The 17,340-nt window shown below is 25.6% G+C and overlaps 3 protein-coding genes across 4 annotated transcripts; 1 reads left to right on the forward strand and 2 right to left on the reverse strand.

Moving 5' to 3' along the window:
* Nucleotides 1–516: 516 nt before the first annotated feature.
* LOC122712906 lies at nucleotides 517–3,205 on the forward strand. 2 transcript variants are annotated; one of them, XM_043932917.1, is made up of 4 exons: nucleotides 517–865; nucleotides 970–1,121; nucleotides 1,185–2,796; nucleotides 2,910–3,205. In XM_043932917.1, the coding sequence occupies exons 2-4, from the start codon at nucleotides 1,023–1,025 to the stop codon at nucleotides 3,032–3,034; spliced, it is 1,836 nt and encodes a 611-aa protein (XP_043788852.1). In that variant the 5' UTR covers nucleotides 517–865; nucleotides 970–1,022; the 3' UTR covers nucleotides 3,035–3,205. The 2 variants fall into 2 exon arrangements, with proteins under 2 accessions (XP_043788852.1, XP_043788851.1); XM_043932916.1 differs by having other exon boundaries at nucleotides 517–1,121.
* Nucleotides 3,206–4,721: 1,516 nt separating this feature from the next.
* On the reverse strand, nucleotides 4,722–5,512 carry LOC122712926 (probable small nuclear ribonucleoprotein G). Its single transcript, XM_043932957.1, has 4 exons — nucleotides 5,342–5,512; nucleotides 5,208–5,230; nucleotides 4,959–5,083; nucleotides 4,722–4,883 (listed from the first exon to the last, which is right to left on the reverse strand). Exons 1-4 carry the CDS (start codon nucleotides 5,371–5,373, stop codon nucleotides 4,833–4,835), a joined length of 231 nt encoding a protein of 76 aa, XP_043788892.1. The 5' UTR covers nucleotides 5,374–5,512; the 3' UTR covers nucleotides 4,722–4,832.
* Nucleotides 5,513–6,668: 1,156 nt separating this feature from the next.
* On the reverse strand, nucleotides 6,669–17,210 carry LOC122712910. Its single transcript, XM_043932926.1, has 12 exons — nucleotides 17,072–17,210; nucleotides 16,341–16,382; nucleotides 16,164–16,264; nucleotides 15,526–15,613; nucleotides 15,368–15,431; nucleotides 15,038–15,258; nucleotides 14,832–14,972; nucleotides 14,580–14,741; nucleotides 14,294–14,479; nucleotides 14,123–14,188; nucleotides 11,827–13,378; nucleotides 6,669–9,833 (listed from the first exon to the last, which is right to left on the reverse strand). Exons 1-12 carry the CDS (start codon nucleotides 17,132–17,134, stop codon nucleotides 9,652–9,654), a joined length of 2,868 nt encoding a protein of 955 aa, XP_043788861.1. The 5' UTR covers nucleotides 17,135–17,210; the 3' UTR covers nucleotides 6,669–9,651.
* Between the last annotated feature and the right edge of the window lie 130 nt (nucleotides 17,211–17,340).

A 17,340-nucleotide genomic window follows, 5' to 3' on the forward strand; every position in this document is an offset into this window, starting at 1 on the left:
TAATAATTAAATTTCATAATTTGTACATTCTTAAAAGTAATAGAAGATAGAAAGTAAAATTTTCAATAAAAAAAATGTATATCATTTATTTGATTCAAAAAAAAAAAAAAAGGATCAAACGATACAATTTATTATATCGTTTATTATTTATCTTTAATACTGAGCATAAAGTAATGTTTTCTGTTATGAATAAAAAAAAAGAGAATTTAAATCTTTGAATTAATTATGAATAAAAAATAAGGATATTAATAATTATATTTTGTAATAAATTTTTTTGTTTTTATTAAACAAATTACAAAGAAGACAATTTACAGAGAAAAAACAAGTAAATAATTTAAATTGTCAAAAATTTAAACTATAAAATATTTTGAGTGGAAGACGTTTTCTCCTCGTGTCATTTCCCTCCAATAGGATTTCATTGAGCAGACCGTAGCCTATAAAGAACGAATTTACTAATACGTTTATAATATTGTAAACATTATTGTGAAACAATTACGAATATACCATTTACTTTTATGTTATGCACATTCATGCAAAAATTTAATTTTAGAAAGTAAGATTTATATTTTATTAAAAGAAATTACATTTTCCTATATTTAACGTATCATAATGAAATATTCGATTTTCATGATCATAAATTTACAAGTCACATAAGTGTTGAATTACACGTTTATTGATCGCTGTCAGTGACAATAATGTAAGAAACTTGTGAATGCTTCGTTGCCAAATGTTACTGAACTACCCCACAAACACTATGTATTTTCCTATATTAGAGTACGCTGTTGTGATTTGTCAAAGAAGCGATAACCTAACAGCTATATTGAATATTAGAAAAAATTTCGCATAAAATTTCTCACATGAAATTGTAAGAACTGTTGGTATTCGATAATTTATTTAAAGTTTTTCGTTTTTATTATAAAATAAAGTTTACGCAAATTTCGCGTAATGTTATAATTCAAATTTTTGTAGAATCGTTACACGACAAAAAATTAATCGTGCTTATTAGAATTTTATATTTTTATATGGTGAAAATGGCCCATGCTCCATTACCGAAACCTATTTGTAAACCGATAAATACGTCTAAGATGTGTCCATCTGATTTCACTACTACTTTATCTGATGTAAGTTTGACATTTACGATATTTATACATTTTATTACCTTATTGCATTTTATTTTATTATAGGTGTTACAATCGGACCCAGTAAAAAGGTTGTTTAATCAACCAAATATTATTATTAAAACAATACCTTTAAAAATAAATACGAATTCTGGGTCAAACAATAATGGTTTCATGAATAAAATACATAATACAGATACAAATATAAATAAACCAAAGCAATCAGAATTATCTGTAATTCCTCTACAGACGAATCAAGAAGAAAATATAGAAGATAAAAATTTATTGCCTGCTAAGAAACAAGGTAAATCAGAAATCACATTAGTTCCTGTTAAAAGGGAAAAGAAACCTTGTGGTCATTATGAACCTTGTGAAAATATTATATGTGATGTGGCAGTACAACAATATGTAGATCGTGAAGGATCTTCACCCATGTTAGCTATTAATATAGAGGAAAGTGAAATAAATGCACCTGTTTCAAAACATTGTGCAAGTAAAATGTGTGATGCACTAAGCATCGATCATGACCGTTGTCGCAGAGCTGTGATAAGATTGAATAGGTGTAATCAGTCAACAGCTTGTGATATTTGTGGTATTACGCTAAAAACACAAAGATCTCGTATATATCATAAAAATTGTACAAGAAGAAATGAATATAGACATAATGAAACAAGTAGTGCTAAAATATTAAAAGAAAGAATGAGACAACGAGAAATTCAATTAATAGAAGCTTCTAAAATGAAAAAAAATGATTATACAGATCCAGTTATGGGATATAGTCTTGCAATGGAAACATTGAGAAACAACAAAGAATTGATTATTATTCCAAAATCAGTTCCCATAAAACAGCAACAACAACAACAACCACAACCACCATCAACACCAACAATTACTATAAATACTACAACACAAATCAATAATGTAAATAACGTTTTTGGAAAATTTTTACCTAGTATGCCAATTGTATTACCACAACAAAGTATAGTTCTTGGCAAAGCAGAATCTTCTAATGAAAATAATATAACTACTCCCATACAAATAGCTTTACCAGATACTTTAACTACATCGCTTATAACAACAACTAGTACAGTTCCTTTATCTCAAAATCATTATGTTACTTTTACAACACAAACTAATCCACATTCAATACCAATAAGTGATATAATCTTGCCACAGTCGCAAATTGTGACAACACCCATTCAACCTAAACCACTCTTAACACCTATACGTGTTGTGCCTATAACTAATTTAATAACACAACCATCTTTATTACACCAAACACAGGGTATACCAAAGTTTTGTATTATGCCAGACAATACAATACCATCATTAACTATAACAAATCCACAATCTATTCAATGTCCAGCACCTGTGCCAAAGGTTGAGTCTCCAAATGATGTGAAAACAACTTCTCAGAAAAAAAAAAAAACAATGATGAAAAAAAAACGAAAACTTAGAAAGAAAGATTTTAAATGTGATTATTGTCTTAAAAATTTCAGTACAGATTGGTATTTTAAAATGCATGTTGCTATGCATACAGGTGAAAAACGGTTTATCTGTAAAATATGTACACAATCATTTAATAATCGATATGACATGAAAAGACATATGTCAAATGATCATAACAGTGAAACTATTGCTTCTGATACATGTGCTCAGGAAGTTACTGAAGATTCACGTAAGTATTTTAATTATAATATCATATATTTCTCTATTGATCATTTAAAGCATCACAAACAAAAGTATAAAAATATGAAACAGATATAGTAAAAATTTCTTCTGATGTTATAGAGCCAAAAATGAATCTAGATTCACATCAAGAAGTAAAAAAAGAGGATAAAACAAATGGATATATTAGCATGCCTACTCAAGATATTATGAAAAATATGAAAACAGAATTGTGTCATGAAGTATAAATCATTCCAATTTAAATAATTCATTAAAATTCATTAAAACAAATAATATTTAAAATTGAAAAAATATGTCTGTTATAAATCTTGAAGTTCACTTGTAAAAATATATGTAAAATGTGCTTAAACATTATATTTAATCAAATATTGATTTTTTGGTAGAAAATTTTATATTTAATTACAAAAGTTCGAGTATATTGATATTTTTTCAATTAATACATTACACATATCTTATCCTTTATTTTAATTTCAATAAAATTAAAATAATTATTTTAATTTCAATAAAATTTCAATACAATTAAAATAATTTCAATAAAATTTCAATAAAATTAAAATAATTATTGTAATATTATAAATCCTATGGTATAATATGAATGATAAATCTTTTTACTATATTTACTTTATTTAGGAAATATATAATAAAAATATTTTTATCAACATTATAAAGATATGTATTATAAAACTGAAAAAAGTTTATTTTTTAAATAAGAACTACTACAAGAATTGATAAACATAAAAAATTTAGATATAATTGTATATTATTAAATTCTAAACTGTGATATATGGCCATCTTTCCGCTATAACTTTTTTCACGTAATGTAAAAGTTTGTCGTTTTTAACATAAATTTAAGCACATTAAGAAATTTTTATATACTAAAATGAAATCACAATTATGCACGTGGACGAAAATATGATTACACATATCTTAAAATGCACAAAAAAAGAGAAATCATATGGTTTATATTTTAGAATCAGAAAATTTGTTATTAAATGTAAGAGTATTTTATACGGAAAAGAAGTTAAATGCCATTATTCTGATGTATAAATACATATAAGTTATATTGTGTTCCTTTTATTTTTAATTTAGTAGTTGTTTACTTAAAAGTATTCATTTACATAGGCTAAAATTTATGTATAATAGATATATTTATATACATTTTATTATTGAATCATCTTTTTTCAAAAAAAAATCTATGATATATTCTTCAAAAAATTCATTTTTAGAAATAATATTAAATGCATAAGTATTTTTTTGTTTGATGAATTTAGTATGTAGAATAAGATGATAAAAAGCTAATTTGAGCTTTGAAATTTATTTTAATATATTTCTGAATGTTAATAAAAATGTAGATTAAAAATTTTACAAAAATATAAAGTTCCTTAATCAGGAAAATGAATATCATGTGCCTTCAAAATTTTAATGTTCCTTATATAAATAAATACAGTTAATTCATAAAAATAAATAATGATTATGGATAATATTGATTTAAATAATTTGTTTCATCATTTTAAACTGACAATAAAAAATATTAACAATTTTAGTGGAATCATGATTATGATGAATAATGATTAAAATACTTTTATTTGAAAATAAAATTATAAATGAAAATTATCTGTGCATTTAATATTACTCAGTGCACAAAAAATATAATAAAAAATAGAAGGAAATTTTGGAAATATCATTTGTGTTATGAAAATATATTTGTAATAGAGAATATTGAAAAATTATTATTTTTGAAATAAAAATTACTAAAATGTTATGTTAAATATATCTTGAAAAAATATATCATAAAAAACTATTTGTTGTATTGTATTTACATAAAAGGTTTTAAAAATAAATCATTATTTAATATCAAAATTATTTATTCAAAATAGTTTTCTTTTTAAACAAAAAATATTAATCATGAATATATTTTATGAATGTTGAATAAATATAATGTTAACATTGCATAATGAAATTAATCAATTATTTCTTTAGGAATATAAATTACATCTTTGTTTTATGTTGTATTTTTATTTTGATTCATATCCTATCTAAAGCCTCTAACATTATTACACTATTTCCACGTATTACCTACAATAATAAAATGCATTTATTAAATCAACAGAAATTTAATTCTTCTTATTAAAAAATAAATTTTTATCTTACCACCATTCCAATATTGTTTTTAGTACCATCCTTACATTCTTCAATACTTTCATCTATAACCATGTTCATAAATGGATCAAATCCACGTAAAATTCCAATAACATGTCTTCCTCCATTTAATTTTACTAAAAAAAAAGATAAATTTCATGAATTATATATTAATATATTTGCAGTATTATTATTGCAATATATATTATTTTATATATTAATATAATTTTATAATTAATAATATTTAACATGTATACTCACATGATAATTTTTTATCCATATATCTATAAAAAAAATAAAATTTTAGTATATTTTGTTTTATTTGAAATATATATAAATTAATATTCAACTTTAACATAACCTCTATGAACGAAAAAATTTACTTATAAACTTACTTTTTAAGTTCCGGAGGATGTGCTTTACTCATTTTTAAATTAGTATTTTATGTTTTATTTTTTAATTAAGAACGAATTAATATTTATATCAATTTCACTTGTTTCTTGGCTTTATTCTCTTCTATTCAATGATAAAATTAGTGGTAAATATACCAAACCATAGCCAATATATACAATAGAATATAAAATTAGTATTATAAAGAAAAGTGAGAGAAGGATAAAGATAGTATAAAAATTAAGGAATCAGCGCCATCTTCAAAATGAAACTCAATACACAAGGAGAGCAAATAAAGAAGATAAAATAAAAATTGATAGTACCATCTTTGAAGAATCAAAAATATTTCTTCAAAGATAAGATAAGATAGAGATAATTAAGAATTAAAAATTAGTATCATCTTTAAAATGTTAAAAACATCTTAAAAAACATTCAAGAAATGAAATTGAATCTTAATTCCTTAATTCTCTACTTTATCTGTTATATATTTGATACATATTTCATACTTTTATACATACATACTTTTATATTTGTTTCTGAATATATGACACATAAATAAATAGAATTCTATTATTAAATATGTAAACAAAATGTTAGAAAAAAAATTTGCTTTTGAAAATATAGCTACTTAAAGAGATAAGTTTAAAGTAAGTATAAAATAAGTTTAATATATATTAAATTATTTATATAAATATTATTTAACTTTCAGAAAAATTTTATATACTATTTTTTTATATACTATTTTTTAACATTATATTCTGTTAATATAAAATTTTAAAATTTGAAAACTTTGTCAGTGATAAAAAATGTAGAATTTTGAACATTCTAAAAAAAATTCACATGACATCTGCTTTCTAATTATATTCTTTTCTTACAAAATCATAAATTTAGAAAAAAATTTTGCTGCTTGAATATTCGATTTTGTATTAGGAAAATATAATTGGAAAAGAGATAACATAAAAGATTTTTTTAATATTTTTTACAAGTTTTTGAACAAATTTTATATATTTGTTAAATACTTTTGTATTGTTTATTCATATTTTTTTATAGATCTCATTTGCAATATTGTACATACATTTTTTATACATTTTTTTTAATTTTAAAAATATTTATCTTTACATATTCTCTAACAAGTGTCAATTTTTCTATATTAATTATCCTTCTATAACTTTGTTAGATTTAAAAAATTCATCTAATTTTATTATCTGAAATATTTTGTTAATTTTGATAATATTAAACAATAAAAGTAAATGAATAGGAATTATCTTAAAAAAAAATATATATGTATATATATATCGTAGAACGATCATTTTTATTTTTCTTTCTCTATACTATACATGAAGTAAATGTTACAATATAATATACATTTGACTCAACAAAACAATATAACGAGTATTTAATTTTGTCAATAGATTTTGGTCACTTTTTAAATTAAAATATTCCTATTGCATATGTATGTGCATAACATTTATACACGCGCATCGTAACATTTATGCACATTATACATGCGCATATAATCTCATTGTTTAACATATTACATGTATATTTTTGCAAGGTACTGTCAGTACAAAATATAAGTACATTCATATTTATAAAAGTACAACGTTTATTTGCCGTTGAAGAAATAATGTTCCTCTTAAAACATCTCGTAAAGTATCAGAGCAAGCAAGAATTTCGATAGTATAATTTTCATTTTAATTTCATCATAATTGAATTTTATTAAAAATTTTAAATTTCTATTTATTTTCTAGCTTTTTCATTTTCGTTAATCCTAATTTTTTCTTTTTTTTCTTTTTTTTTTTTTTGTTTTATTCAAACTATTTTATAAACTATGAAAATATAGAAAAGCAGAATTTATTGACGTTTTTCGATGACGAGATAATTAAACAACGATCTTTCTAAAAATCTTCTCGAAAAACTTGCCCGCGCGGAAGATTCTAAAACCAGTCTGATAAAAGCATCAAATTCTTAATCTTATATTGTATATTAATACGTACATCGATTTAAATTATTGCGTTACAAATAAAATGTACAATTCGATGTTTTACGTATTTCTAGGTATTGCATAAAAAAGAATATTGTAATATTGTTAGAAATTATAACATATATTATAACTTATGAAATACCTAGAAATTCTGCAGAATAGATACGTATGAGAAACAATCGCAATGTAGTTTATTATGTTGGTCAAACAGATCAGGTACCACGTCAAATTTCTAATCATCGAATTGTACATTTTATTTTTAATTAGCTTATGGCTAACTCGAGGAATGGCTTACAATTATCATTGACATACACTTTGAAAACAGACATTTCAAAAAAAAAAAAAACATAAGAAAATATGGCTCAAAATGATAGTCGAGTGTATGTCATCGAATAGTACGACTTTTCATTAAGTAAACACGAATACAACTATTGAAGATTAGCAAATTAGATTCTACGTTTATTGACAATAGCTGTTCGTGCTTACTTTTATCACTATTGTTACACGTGCGAAACTGTGTATAAGATGGAACGGATTTAAAAGCAGTCGTAGGTATACGTCTCAATTTTTTCGAGATATAATAATAAAAACTTTCTTACAAAATAACTAATCCTTCGCTTTTCTGCGAAGTAAAAGAAATAACTGAAAACACAAAACAAAAAAGATTAATCTTTTGGCATATTTCATTCGAATAGAAGCACAATTATTCATTTTTCGCTTTATTAAAATAATAGAAAATTTAATGAAATAATTTAATGAGAGACAAACATAATCTATAACAAAGTATGGTGTTACTACATTCTTATATATATTTCCATATAACACCGAAAAATATGAATTCATCAAAGATATAACCAGGGGCAGTGGAAAGATTAAAATTTTTAAATAGCGGCAAACTTCCGCAAGGGATTTGTAACAAGTATATATATATATATATATATATATATATATATATATATATATTTATCATATGCATATCAATGGAGAAATAGATATGTTGCGTGCGAATATAATATCTAACACGTCTAAACTTTGTATCTTCTATATTAACGACATTCGAGTATCTTTCGACAATTTTTCATAAACTTTGAATTCCCTAGCTAGTGGTTACGCTAATGGAATGTACCCACAAATTTAGTCCAATTGGATCGGATTAAGATATGATAAAGTATTTTGAATAAATTACATCAGAGATTAGTAACATATAATTTGTTTAAGCGTTGAAAATATTGTTATTCAATAATATAGCCAAGAAAAAAAAGATGAAAAAAAAAATGATTAGCTTAAATGATAAGAGCCATTTTCTTTTGATAAGAGGAAATTCTTTTCATTAATGGAACTCGACATAATGTAGAAATAGAAAATGACGTGCATATTACAGAATTGCAACAGAATTATTACGCACGAGGTTTCAATTAGAAACGGATTATTTTCCACTTTTTTACTTCATACGTAATCATTCTTTTGCAAATGATTCTCATTAACTTTTTGCAACGAAATTCAAAAATATAACACATCGATTATAATTGAATTACATCACAAAAGGTGAAATGGAACCGATATTGGCAGCAATCGTAGCGCAATACTATTCTTTCAGCTTTCGCGATTTTCAACAAAATGAGGTACCACGGTAATATCACAACAAACGATCTCTCATAAAAACGTTTTCTCTATCGTGAATCTTTGTCATCATCAAATTATGCAAATATCTTTATAAGATCTTAAAGGAAGAACTATTCGAAAAAATGTAGCGTAGGAACACCAAAACACTTAACAAATGAAATATGATAATTACACATGTGATATATGTTTCATCTCAATAACAATTCTCGAAAAAGTCTCATCTTTTTTCCATGCTAACATCTCTATCGTATAGTTCAATAGGACGTACTTTGAATTATGGATCATTAATAGTGTATTTTGAGTTTCATGTAAACTTACCCAAAGCTTTCATATACACGCGCGAAAAACAGTTCATACTGACGATATGCACGGATATTCGTCGATCATCCGTTGTAAGCGAAATGTTTTGTAATTGTATTACATTATTTCGTATTCAATTTAGTGAATCACGTAAGTTCATTTATATGCGAGTCACCTAATGATTTACGATTATTCTTTCAGTATAATCGATATATTAAAATCGATAATCGAAGTATTCGAATTAAATAATGATATTCAATTATCAATATATTTTAAAAACGATGTGGTTAAATCTGTGCGAAGATTAGTTGTATCGCAATTTCATAACCATAAATTCACGAAATATTTTCTCACATAACATGAAATAGTTGTCTGTAAGGAAAATCTATATGAATTATAAATTCGATATCAAACGGTTGTTTCTCGGAATATTTTAACCGATGAATCTGCATGTTTAATATGAATATATCTTGTAATGGTTGTCGTGCCGTTGTTATTGTTGTTGCCATGGTTGTCATTGATATTGTTGAATATTTCACGACTGCTCAAATTGGACATCGTACCAGATTCGGATTTCTCGTTCATCACGTCTGCAGTAAGAATTAATCATTGACCAACTATTTTAGAACAACAACAGAGCAGATAAAGGTAAGATATTTCAATATTTTTTTATATTCATTTTTGTATTTGCAATTAGTATATTTTATTTATTTCACAAAAAATTCAAATATCAATTTAAAACTTTAAAACTTTTAAAATTTATAATTTAGAATTCAGAATATATCTTTAACATATAAAATATCGTAAGACGAGTTCCAAACAAAAATGGCGGGAAATTATAAAAATTGAAATAGATTAACTTTTATTAGGATTTTTATCGTTAAATAGTTATTCCTATAAATTCGATATTTCGAATATTTGCTTTTGACTTTACTTCGATCTGCTCTATCACATAAAAAAAAATACATTATAAGTGTATTGTAATGCAACGTGCGAATAACATTAAAAAATAATCACATAAATTAAAGGATGTAAATAAAAAAAAGCAACTTTGGATTGTATTAAAAATAAATTTATATTTACAAGCAGGAAAAAAATAATAATTACTAATAAAACTTTTATGAATCGTAAGCATAATAGGATCAAAGACAAATTCATGATAAATCGATTGTATACGAATAATTCGAATTTACGATTATTTTATTATATTCATATTTAAAATCTGAAATTCATTTGACAAAATAAATATTATAAATTACCTGTTATTAATAATAAGTACGTAAAGTTTTGAAATCTTAGTAAAGAAAACGGTAACGGTTAACAACATTAGTATTGCAAAAACTGTTTCTCGCATTATGTAGAATATTTTTTTGGCAAGACAAAAAGTACGTACATTCATTTGTATGCAAATTATTTTATAATTATAATTAGCTCAAATCTTTTGTAAAGATATTCCTCTGTAAAAGATATACCTCTTCCTTTATCGATATTATTTTCTTACAATCTTTTTCACAAATTCCATAAAGGAAATTTCTTGTAATGAAATAGAAAATTAAGAAAGAAAGCATTAAATAATAACATATGATATGAAGGAAACAATGCGTTAACTCTCAATATATGACTAACATTTACTATATTAATATCTTCTTATAAACTAAAACGAAATTAACTTTGGCAGTCGAATCCAAATAATGGACTACGTGCATCGCATCTAAATGTAATGTTTCTAATATTCTATCATAGGACACAGTAAATTTGGCAAGGATTACGATGTACATAAAAGCACATGTTTTTGTACGCGGTTTCGGTGAAAATGCATATTGCGGATAGAATTTTCGCGATAACAATAGGTCAAAAATTAAAAATGTATAACAAAACATAATTGTAACAAAAAATTAAGAAAACTACGAGGTAATAATTTTTTCAAGTGAACAAATAACACTCGATAGATCTGAAAAACTTCGAACTATAAATTCGATAAACTAACAAAGTAAGATAACATGATCATTATAGATTTTTATGATTCTATTACATATACTGGTAACATTGCTTATAATAAATCGTACGTTGACACAATCATCTGAATATTTCGATTCATTAAATTCTACAATATAATATAATATATCACTACATAACAATGATATACTGTTTATTTAATTACACATCTAGAATATGAAAATATACTATATAATACATAACTTTATCGTTTAAATATATACTAAAAAGACAGTCGATATGATACGACATCGTTAAAGTATCATGCACATGCAAAAGACACTTTGAACATAAAAACGTCTTGCGACATGCATGTACAATAGAAAATTAATGCTATTGGATAGAGCGTAAGCGGGATATTTTAAGATACTAAAAAAGTACCGCTTTTTTCTTATATATTATCTCTTATTTTTTATGGAGCGAGCTATAAAAACTGACTTGTTCGCCTTCGTTTTTTGAATGTGATAATTTCTTATTGAGATAATCAAGAACGATGACTATAATAATATGAAGATTAAATAAGGAACATGTTTATGAATATTTAATGTTTTTTTCACGATATAACGCAGCAACACTTTTGGCACTTACTTTCTTTTCTAATGATATTATCCTTGCAACTTTCTGCATCAGATTTATATGCTTTTAACTTAATGTCCTCTGTATTATCCTCTGTATTGTTTTGACTTTGTACAGAATTGCTTCTTGTAACTTGTGAACCTATTATTTCATTTTTGCTATCAAATCTTAATATTTCAGCTTGTTTAATTCCTGCATCAATATCTTTTACATTTATACATACATTTGTTTCATTACATTTATTTTGCTCCAATTTTATTTCTTTCTTTATTTTTGAGACAAAGATTTTTTTAACTTTCATTCTATTTATTCCAAGATGACTTGTTTCTTTTAATACTTCAGGAGTTTGTTCATTTTCTAATGTTGTCTCTGAAATTATAGTTTTATTTTTAATACTAATATTATCGACCAGTGCATCATTTTTTTCAAATGCATACTGATTTTTGCTATTATTATCTTCTATATTTTGTAAAGTATCTATAATTTCATTTAAACGTTTCTCTCTATCTTCAAACATTCTTTCTTCGTTCATTTTACTCAATTTATTTTCCGTTTGAAAGAGATTTGTACTAACTATCATTGTACAAGAATCTTTATCTTTTTTTGTTATAAGCTCACTTATATTCTGCAAATATAAGTTTTCATTGATTCCTATTTTTTTCGTATTCAAATTCAGTCTGTTGCTCTCGTCATCTGTTTTGTCACAAAGTTCATCCGACTTTTCTGAACTAAATGCTTCACCACTCAAACTCTTTGTTCGGTCGTCTGAATAAGTGCTCAGTTTCTTATCTGAATAATTACTATATTTATCGTCATGTAAGTATACAGAACTCTCGTTTGATTCAAAATTGCTAGCATTTATAATTGATATTCTTGGTATAATTAAATCTGAAGGCAAACCCTCACCATTTGGTGGAGTTGAATCTAAGGACGATCGATTGATAAAATCTCCAAAAGAATGATATCCTTGTTGTCCTTTACCTTGAATCCAAGCTTCAGTTAACAGATGAGATCTTTGCCAGGATACATCGCTATTACATCTATTCGTTCTTGCAGTCCATTGTTGTTCTTCGGAATTGGACCACGAATGTAAACAATAATCACTAGGACTTTTTTTAATATCGATCGTATCTTGATCTATATCCGTCTCCTGTCCTTTACTCCGAACAATTAGTTCTAATTTGGATTTCAAGAGAGCTGGCGACACAGCTCTGTCCAAGCGTCTAATATTCGATGTCTGTGCAAAATGTGACATAGATGTATTGTTCATATCTATGTCTATATCTGGAGCATCACTCGAAGGTATTATTATAGCATTTGGACTCGGACTGTCCATACTATCCGGGGTATAAGGATCATGCTTAATAGGTGCTGCGTGCAACAGATTAGTTGAACGATCCGTGTAATTGACTCGTCCGCTAACGCAACTACTGTAATCAGGCAACATGGATAACAATTCCACGTAATTGTTTGGCACTCGAAAGCAAAACTCAGGTGCACTCGGCAAGCTGCAGCAGTTTATCATACCTTCGTCCACGATGAGATTAGCCCTCAAATAGACTGGCTGCAAACGGGAAAAAATGGACGATCCTTATGTATTATCGTGCATCTCTATGAAGAAATGGAGAGGGACATTCTTCATATGATAGGATTCTATAAAAAGTCTAACTAACATTAATTTAATTCAGGGAAACGATACGATAAGAAAATTTTGATAGTATTATAGAAATGGTGCTGAAAATTTTGATAGAATTCTGAAAAATATTTTATTTTGATTATAAAAATGAATATCAAACTTTTTTCAGTATACAATTCTTCAATATTAAAATGTTTTTAGATTAATAATTTATTTTAATCTTGTTAATTGTAAGTAAAATGTATTTAAAGAAGCAATGAAATCCATACTTTTAATAAAATATACTTAACTTTTTCTATTTTCGACAGCAACGAGTATAAAAAAGGCCAAGTAGAATTATGAAATTGTAAATTATTAAAAAAGTGAATTTAAAAAAAGATACTGAACCAACTACATTAACAAGCTTCTAGTTGTATAAATAGTGGAATGAAATATTAGAAAAAATAGAGGATACTTTAAATGGAAAAATCAAGATAAAAGTAAGCAGACAGTTGATAGATAGGTACCTTAGTGCTTAGAGATTCATTCGAAACTCCAGAAAAACAGGCTGCACCATAATAATTAAAAGAATGAATCGTCAGAATAATAACTAGGAAGTGTGTAAATATATTAACCCAGCATAAGAGTAAAATGAACTAATGTCTTTCCTTTTATATTAAAAGATTGACTCACCTTATGATCGCCCATACAAATTGTTGGACCTATTATTCCATATTCTACAGTATCAGGTGATGATATCTAAAATAAAAATAAATAATTAAAAAAAATAATTATATAAAGAATTATTCGTATAAAAATATATTTATTTAAAAAAGATATAATTAAATAAACAGTATCTCATACATCTTGGACTAGCATTTTAGCGGTAGGATTCAGTAGAATACGGTCACACCAAGCCGGTACTCTTGTTTGCATATAATTTGAACCTTCATTGATATCTTCTTCAAATGGGTAACTGGGTACAAATTTAATCGGAAATTCAAATAATCTTCCATCAAAGTCTTCCAGCTCTCTATCATATTCACGTAGCTATATAAATATTCGTAATTTCATTATGGTCTTCCTAATCGTCAATGCAGTATTATAAGTAACATTATACAATGAGAAATTCGAGTTACGAATTACTTACCCATTGTCCATTATTTTTCACAAAAACATTCTGATGCTCATAATGAGAAAATTCTTTTTTTCCTAATGTTAATATGAGATCATCGTCTTTATTATGAAATTGTAGCTTTGAAATGCTTCCTTTGTTTGATAATCTTCTCTCTTGAGTATCTTCTGTAAGTTTCTGTATAAAAGAAAAAATATAAAATTTTAAATTATTTTAATTTCATTATTTATGAGAATATAACTTTCGTATTTTTTATTTCATACTTACTTTAATTACACCGGCTGTATCTGTCCTAAAATTAAAGTCTCCAAATAAAAAATATGGTACATTTGAATATTTATCATTATGAAACCTATCTAATGTATGCTCGAGTGCTCTTCTACGCGTCTTACTATATACGGATGGAAACTGAAAATAAATTATCAAAATAAATAAATCAGTTATTAAAGCATCTTATAATATAAATTACTTACTGTTTCCATAGCAATAAAATTACTGGCATCATGAAATAAATGTATATTTATGAGATCAAAAACTGTTCCACTAATACTCCATCGTGTCCTTAAAAATCCTTTTCTAGACCATTTACATTCTGGAAAGAATTCCTGAGGAAACTTAGCTTTTTCTTTGGTTGTGACTGCTTCTATGTTACCAGAATGAACTTCCTTTCCATTTACGGATATAAAAGTACATTCTAAAATTATAATAATAATTTATAAATTATAAATAAAATTATAATAATTATTATTATAATAATAATTATTTTAATTTATTAGTCATATTAATCAAACATTATGTCATACCTTGGAAATCCCATAATAAAACGTTTTTCAAAGATTCATGCACAAAATAAAAATTTCCAAGTGCCTGAAAAATATATTATGAATAATTACAAAAAAAAATTAGTAATTTTATCCATAATGAAATATATTTTTTTTATCATTAATTGTTTTTTGCTTACCGTAAAATGTTCAGCAGATGAATAATCTTCATCTAAGAATACTCTAATTTTATCAAACAGCCTTAATTCTTCGGAAGACATTAATAATCTGCAACAAAGAATCTTTTAAATGAAATTAAACTCTACAAGAAAAGTACAAATGTTAAAGCTAATACAGTAACTTGAAGATCTACTATATTTTTAAACATATTTTTTTTTACATTACTCCCCTATGAATATCATTCGATAAATTCATCTTTTGAAGTGGTTCATTCAACCATAGAACCATGCGTGATAATCTATTTTTATCCCTTTCTGCCACTTATGCGTTAAATCACATTCAGTATCATGATCAGAGAAACCTATTTGTCTTAGTATAGTTTTAAAAAGGCTTGTTGATACCTCTGTATGCTATTCCATAAATATTTTATATACTTAAGAAGCAATAATATTTGAATAAATATTGTCATGCATTTTGTTATGCAACTGTAACTTTGATTAAAGACCTCTTTAGTCAGAAAGAAGCCTTTCAAGAAGCTTTACCTTAATAAGATTTTAACTGGAGTATTTTTTTTACCCTTAATACGATATAATCATTAGTGACTGTAGAATAGATAAAAAAGAATTTTTTAAATAAAAAAGAAAATATAGAAAGTTACCTAACAAAATCTTCCACTTGTCTGGTACTGTGCTCATAATTTTTTCCACCTACTTCTTGGCAGTGCAGTGCAATAAATTTTGGATCCAACCTCAGTATAGTCTGAAAAGCATTCTTTGTGAATGTAAATACTCGTTATATTTACGCAATGACAACGCATGTTATCTATAATACTTACAGATAAAAATTCTTCCGTCCAAATTTTTAACATCACGCTAGGCTGTAAAAAGGACACGCATTTTATATGTATCATATGTTTTGATTAAAAATTTAAATTGAGAAAAAAAATTACATGAAATTTAAAAATATATTCTGCTATATATCGCTATTTTATTAAATTTATTGATCTATATATGGAAAATCTAAATTTGATCACGCAAATGCAAAATCACGCAATGTTAATGTTATTAATGTGTATATGTTATGCATGTATATTGATTCATATATATCAATCAATCGAATAAAAGGCATAATTTAATTCGATCTAAAATTACGAAAGTAACAAGAAAGATATAATTACGGAAGATCGTTGATAATGATTCTGTCGTTGATTCTATGCGCGTTAACATTACTAATACAATTAATACATGCGGGATCATGACATTTTATGGTCAGCATAATGAGAAAAACAAAAGAGAAAAATGATGAATGAAGAGTGATTGTAAAAAACAAATAAGAATCAGCAGCATATTATCGGTATAGTATAATACAAAAGACGCGCGCAAAGCTGCTGACTCTAAACTGAAAGAAAAAAAAGAGAAAAGAAAAGATGATGAAAGAAGATGAAAGAAATAAGTCGTATCACGTTCGAAGGTAAATTGTGAGGCGCAATCAATCGATCGTTCAGAGCTAGTGAAATGGTGAAAAGAAAAAAGAGAAAGGAAAAATAAAAAAATCCTGTACACTCACCTCCTCGAAAATACTGCCAACATTTGCAGTGACCAATAAGACCGGAACGCTATTACCCGCCATTCTTCAATGTGTCAAGAAGGGAAAGTTTTGAAAGAAGCGCACAGTCTTATAATTGAAGAGAAAAGATAAATATCGAATTTACTCGATGATCACGAGGACATCGATGATAATGTAGAAAAAATATGTAAAAATCAATGCAAAAGATTGTCAGAAGGATTGACACAAATCAAGTACACTGCACTGCGTCGAGAGTGTCGTCGCAAGAC

The sequence above is a fragment of the Apis laboriosa genome, unplaced genomic scaffold (genome assembly GCF_014066325.1).
Source record: "Apis laboriosa isolate Shangri-la unplaced genomic scaffold, ASM1406632v1 scaffold21_cov150, whole genome shotgun sequence".
NCBI lineage: Eukaryota > Metazoa > Arthropoda > Insecta > Hymenoptera > Apidae > Apis > Apis laboriosa.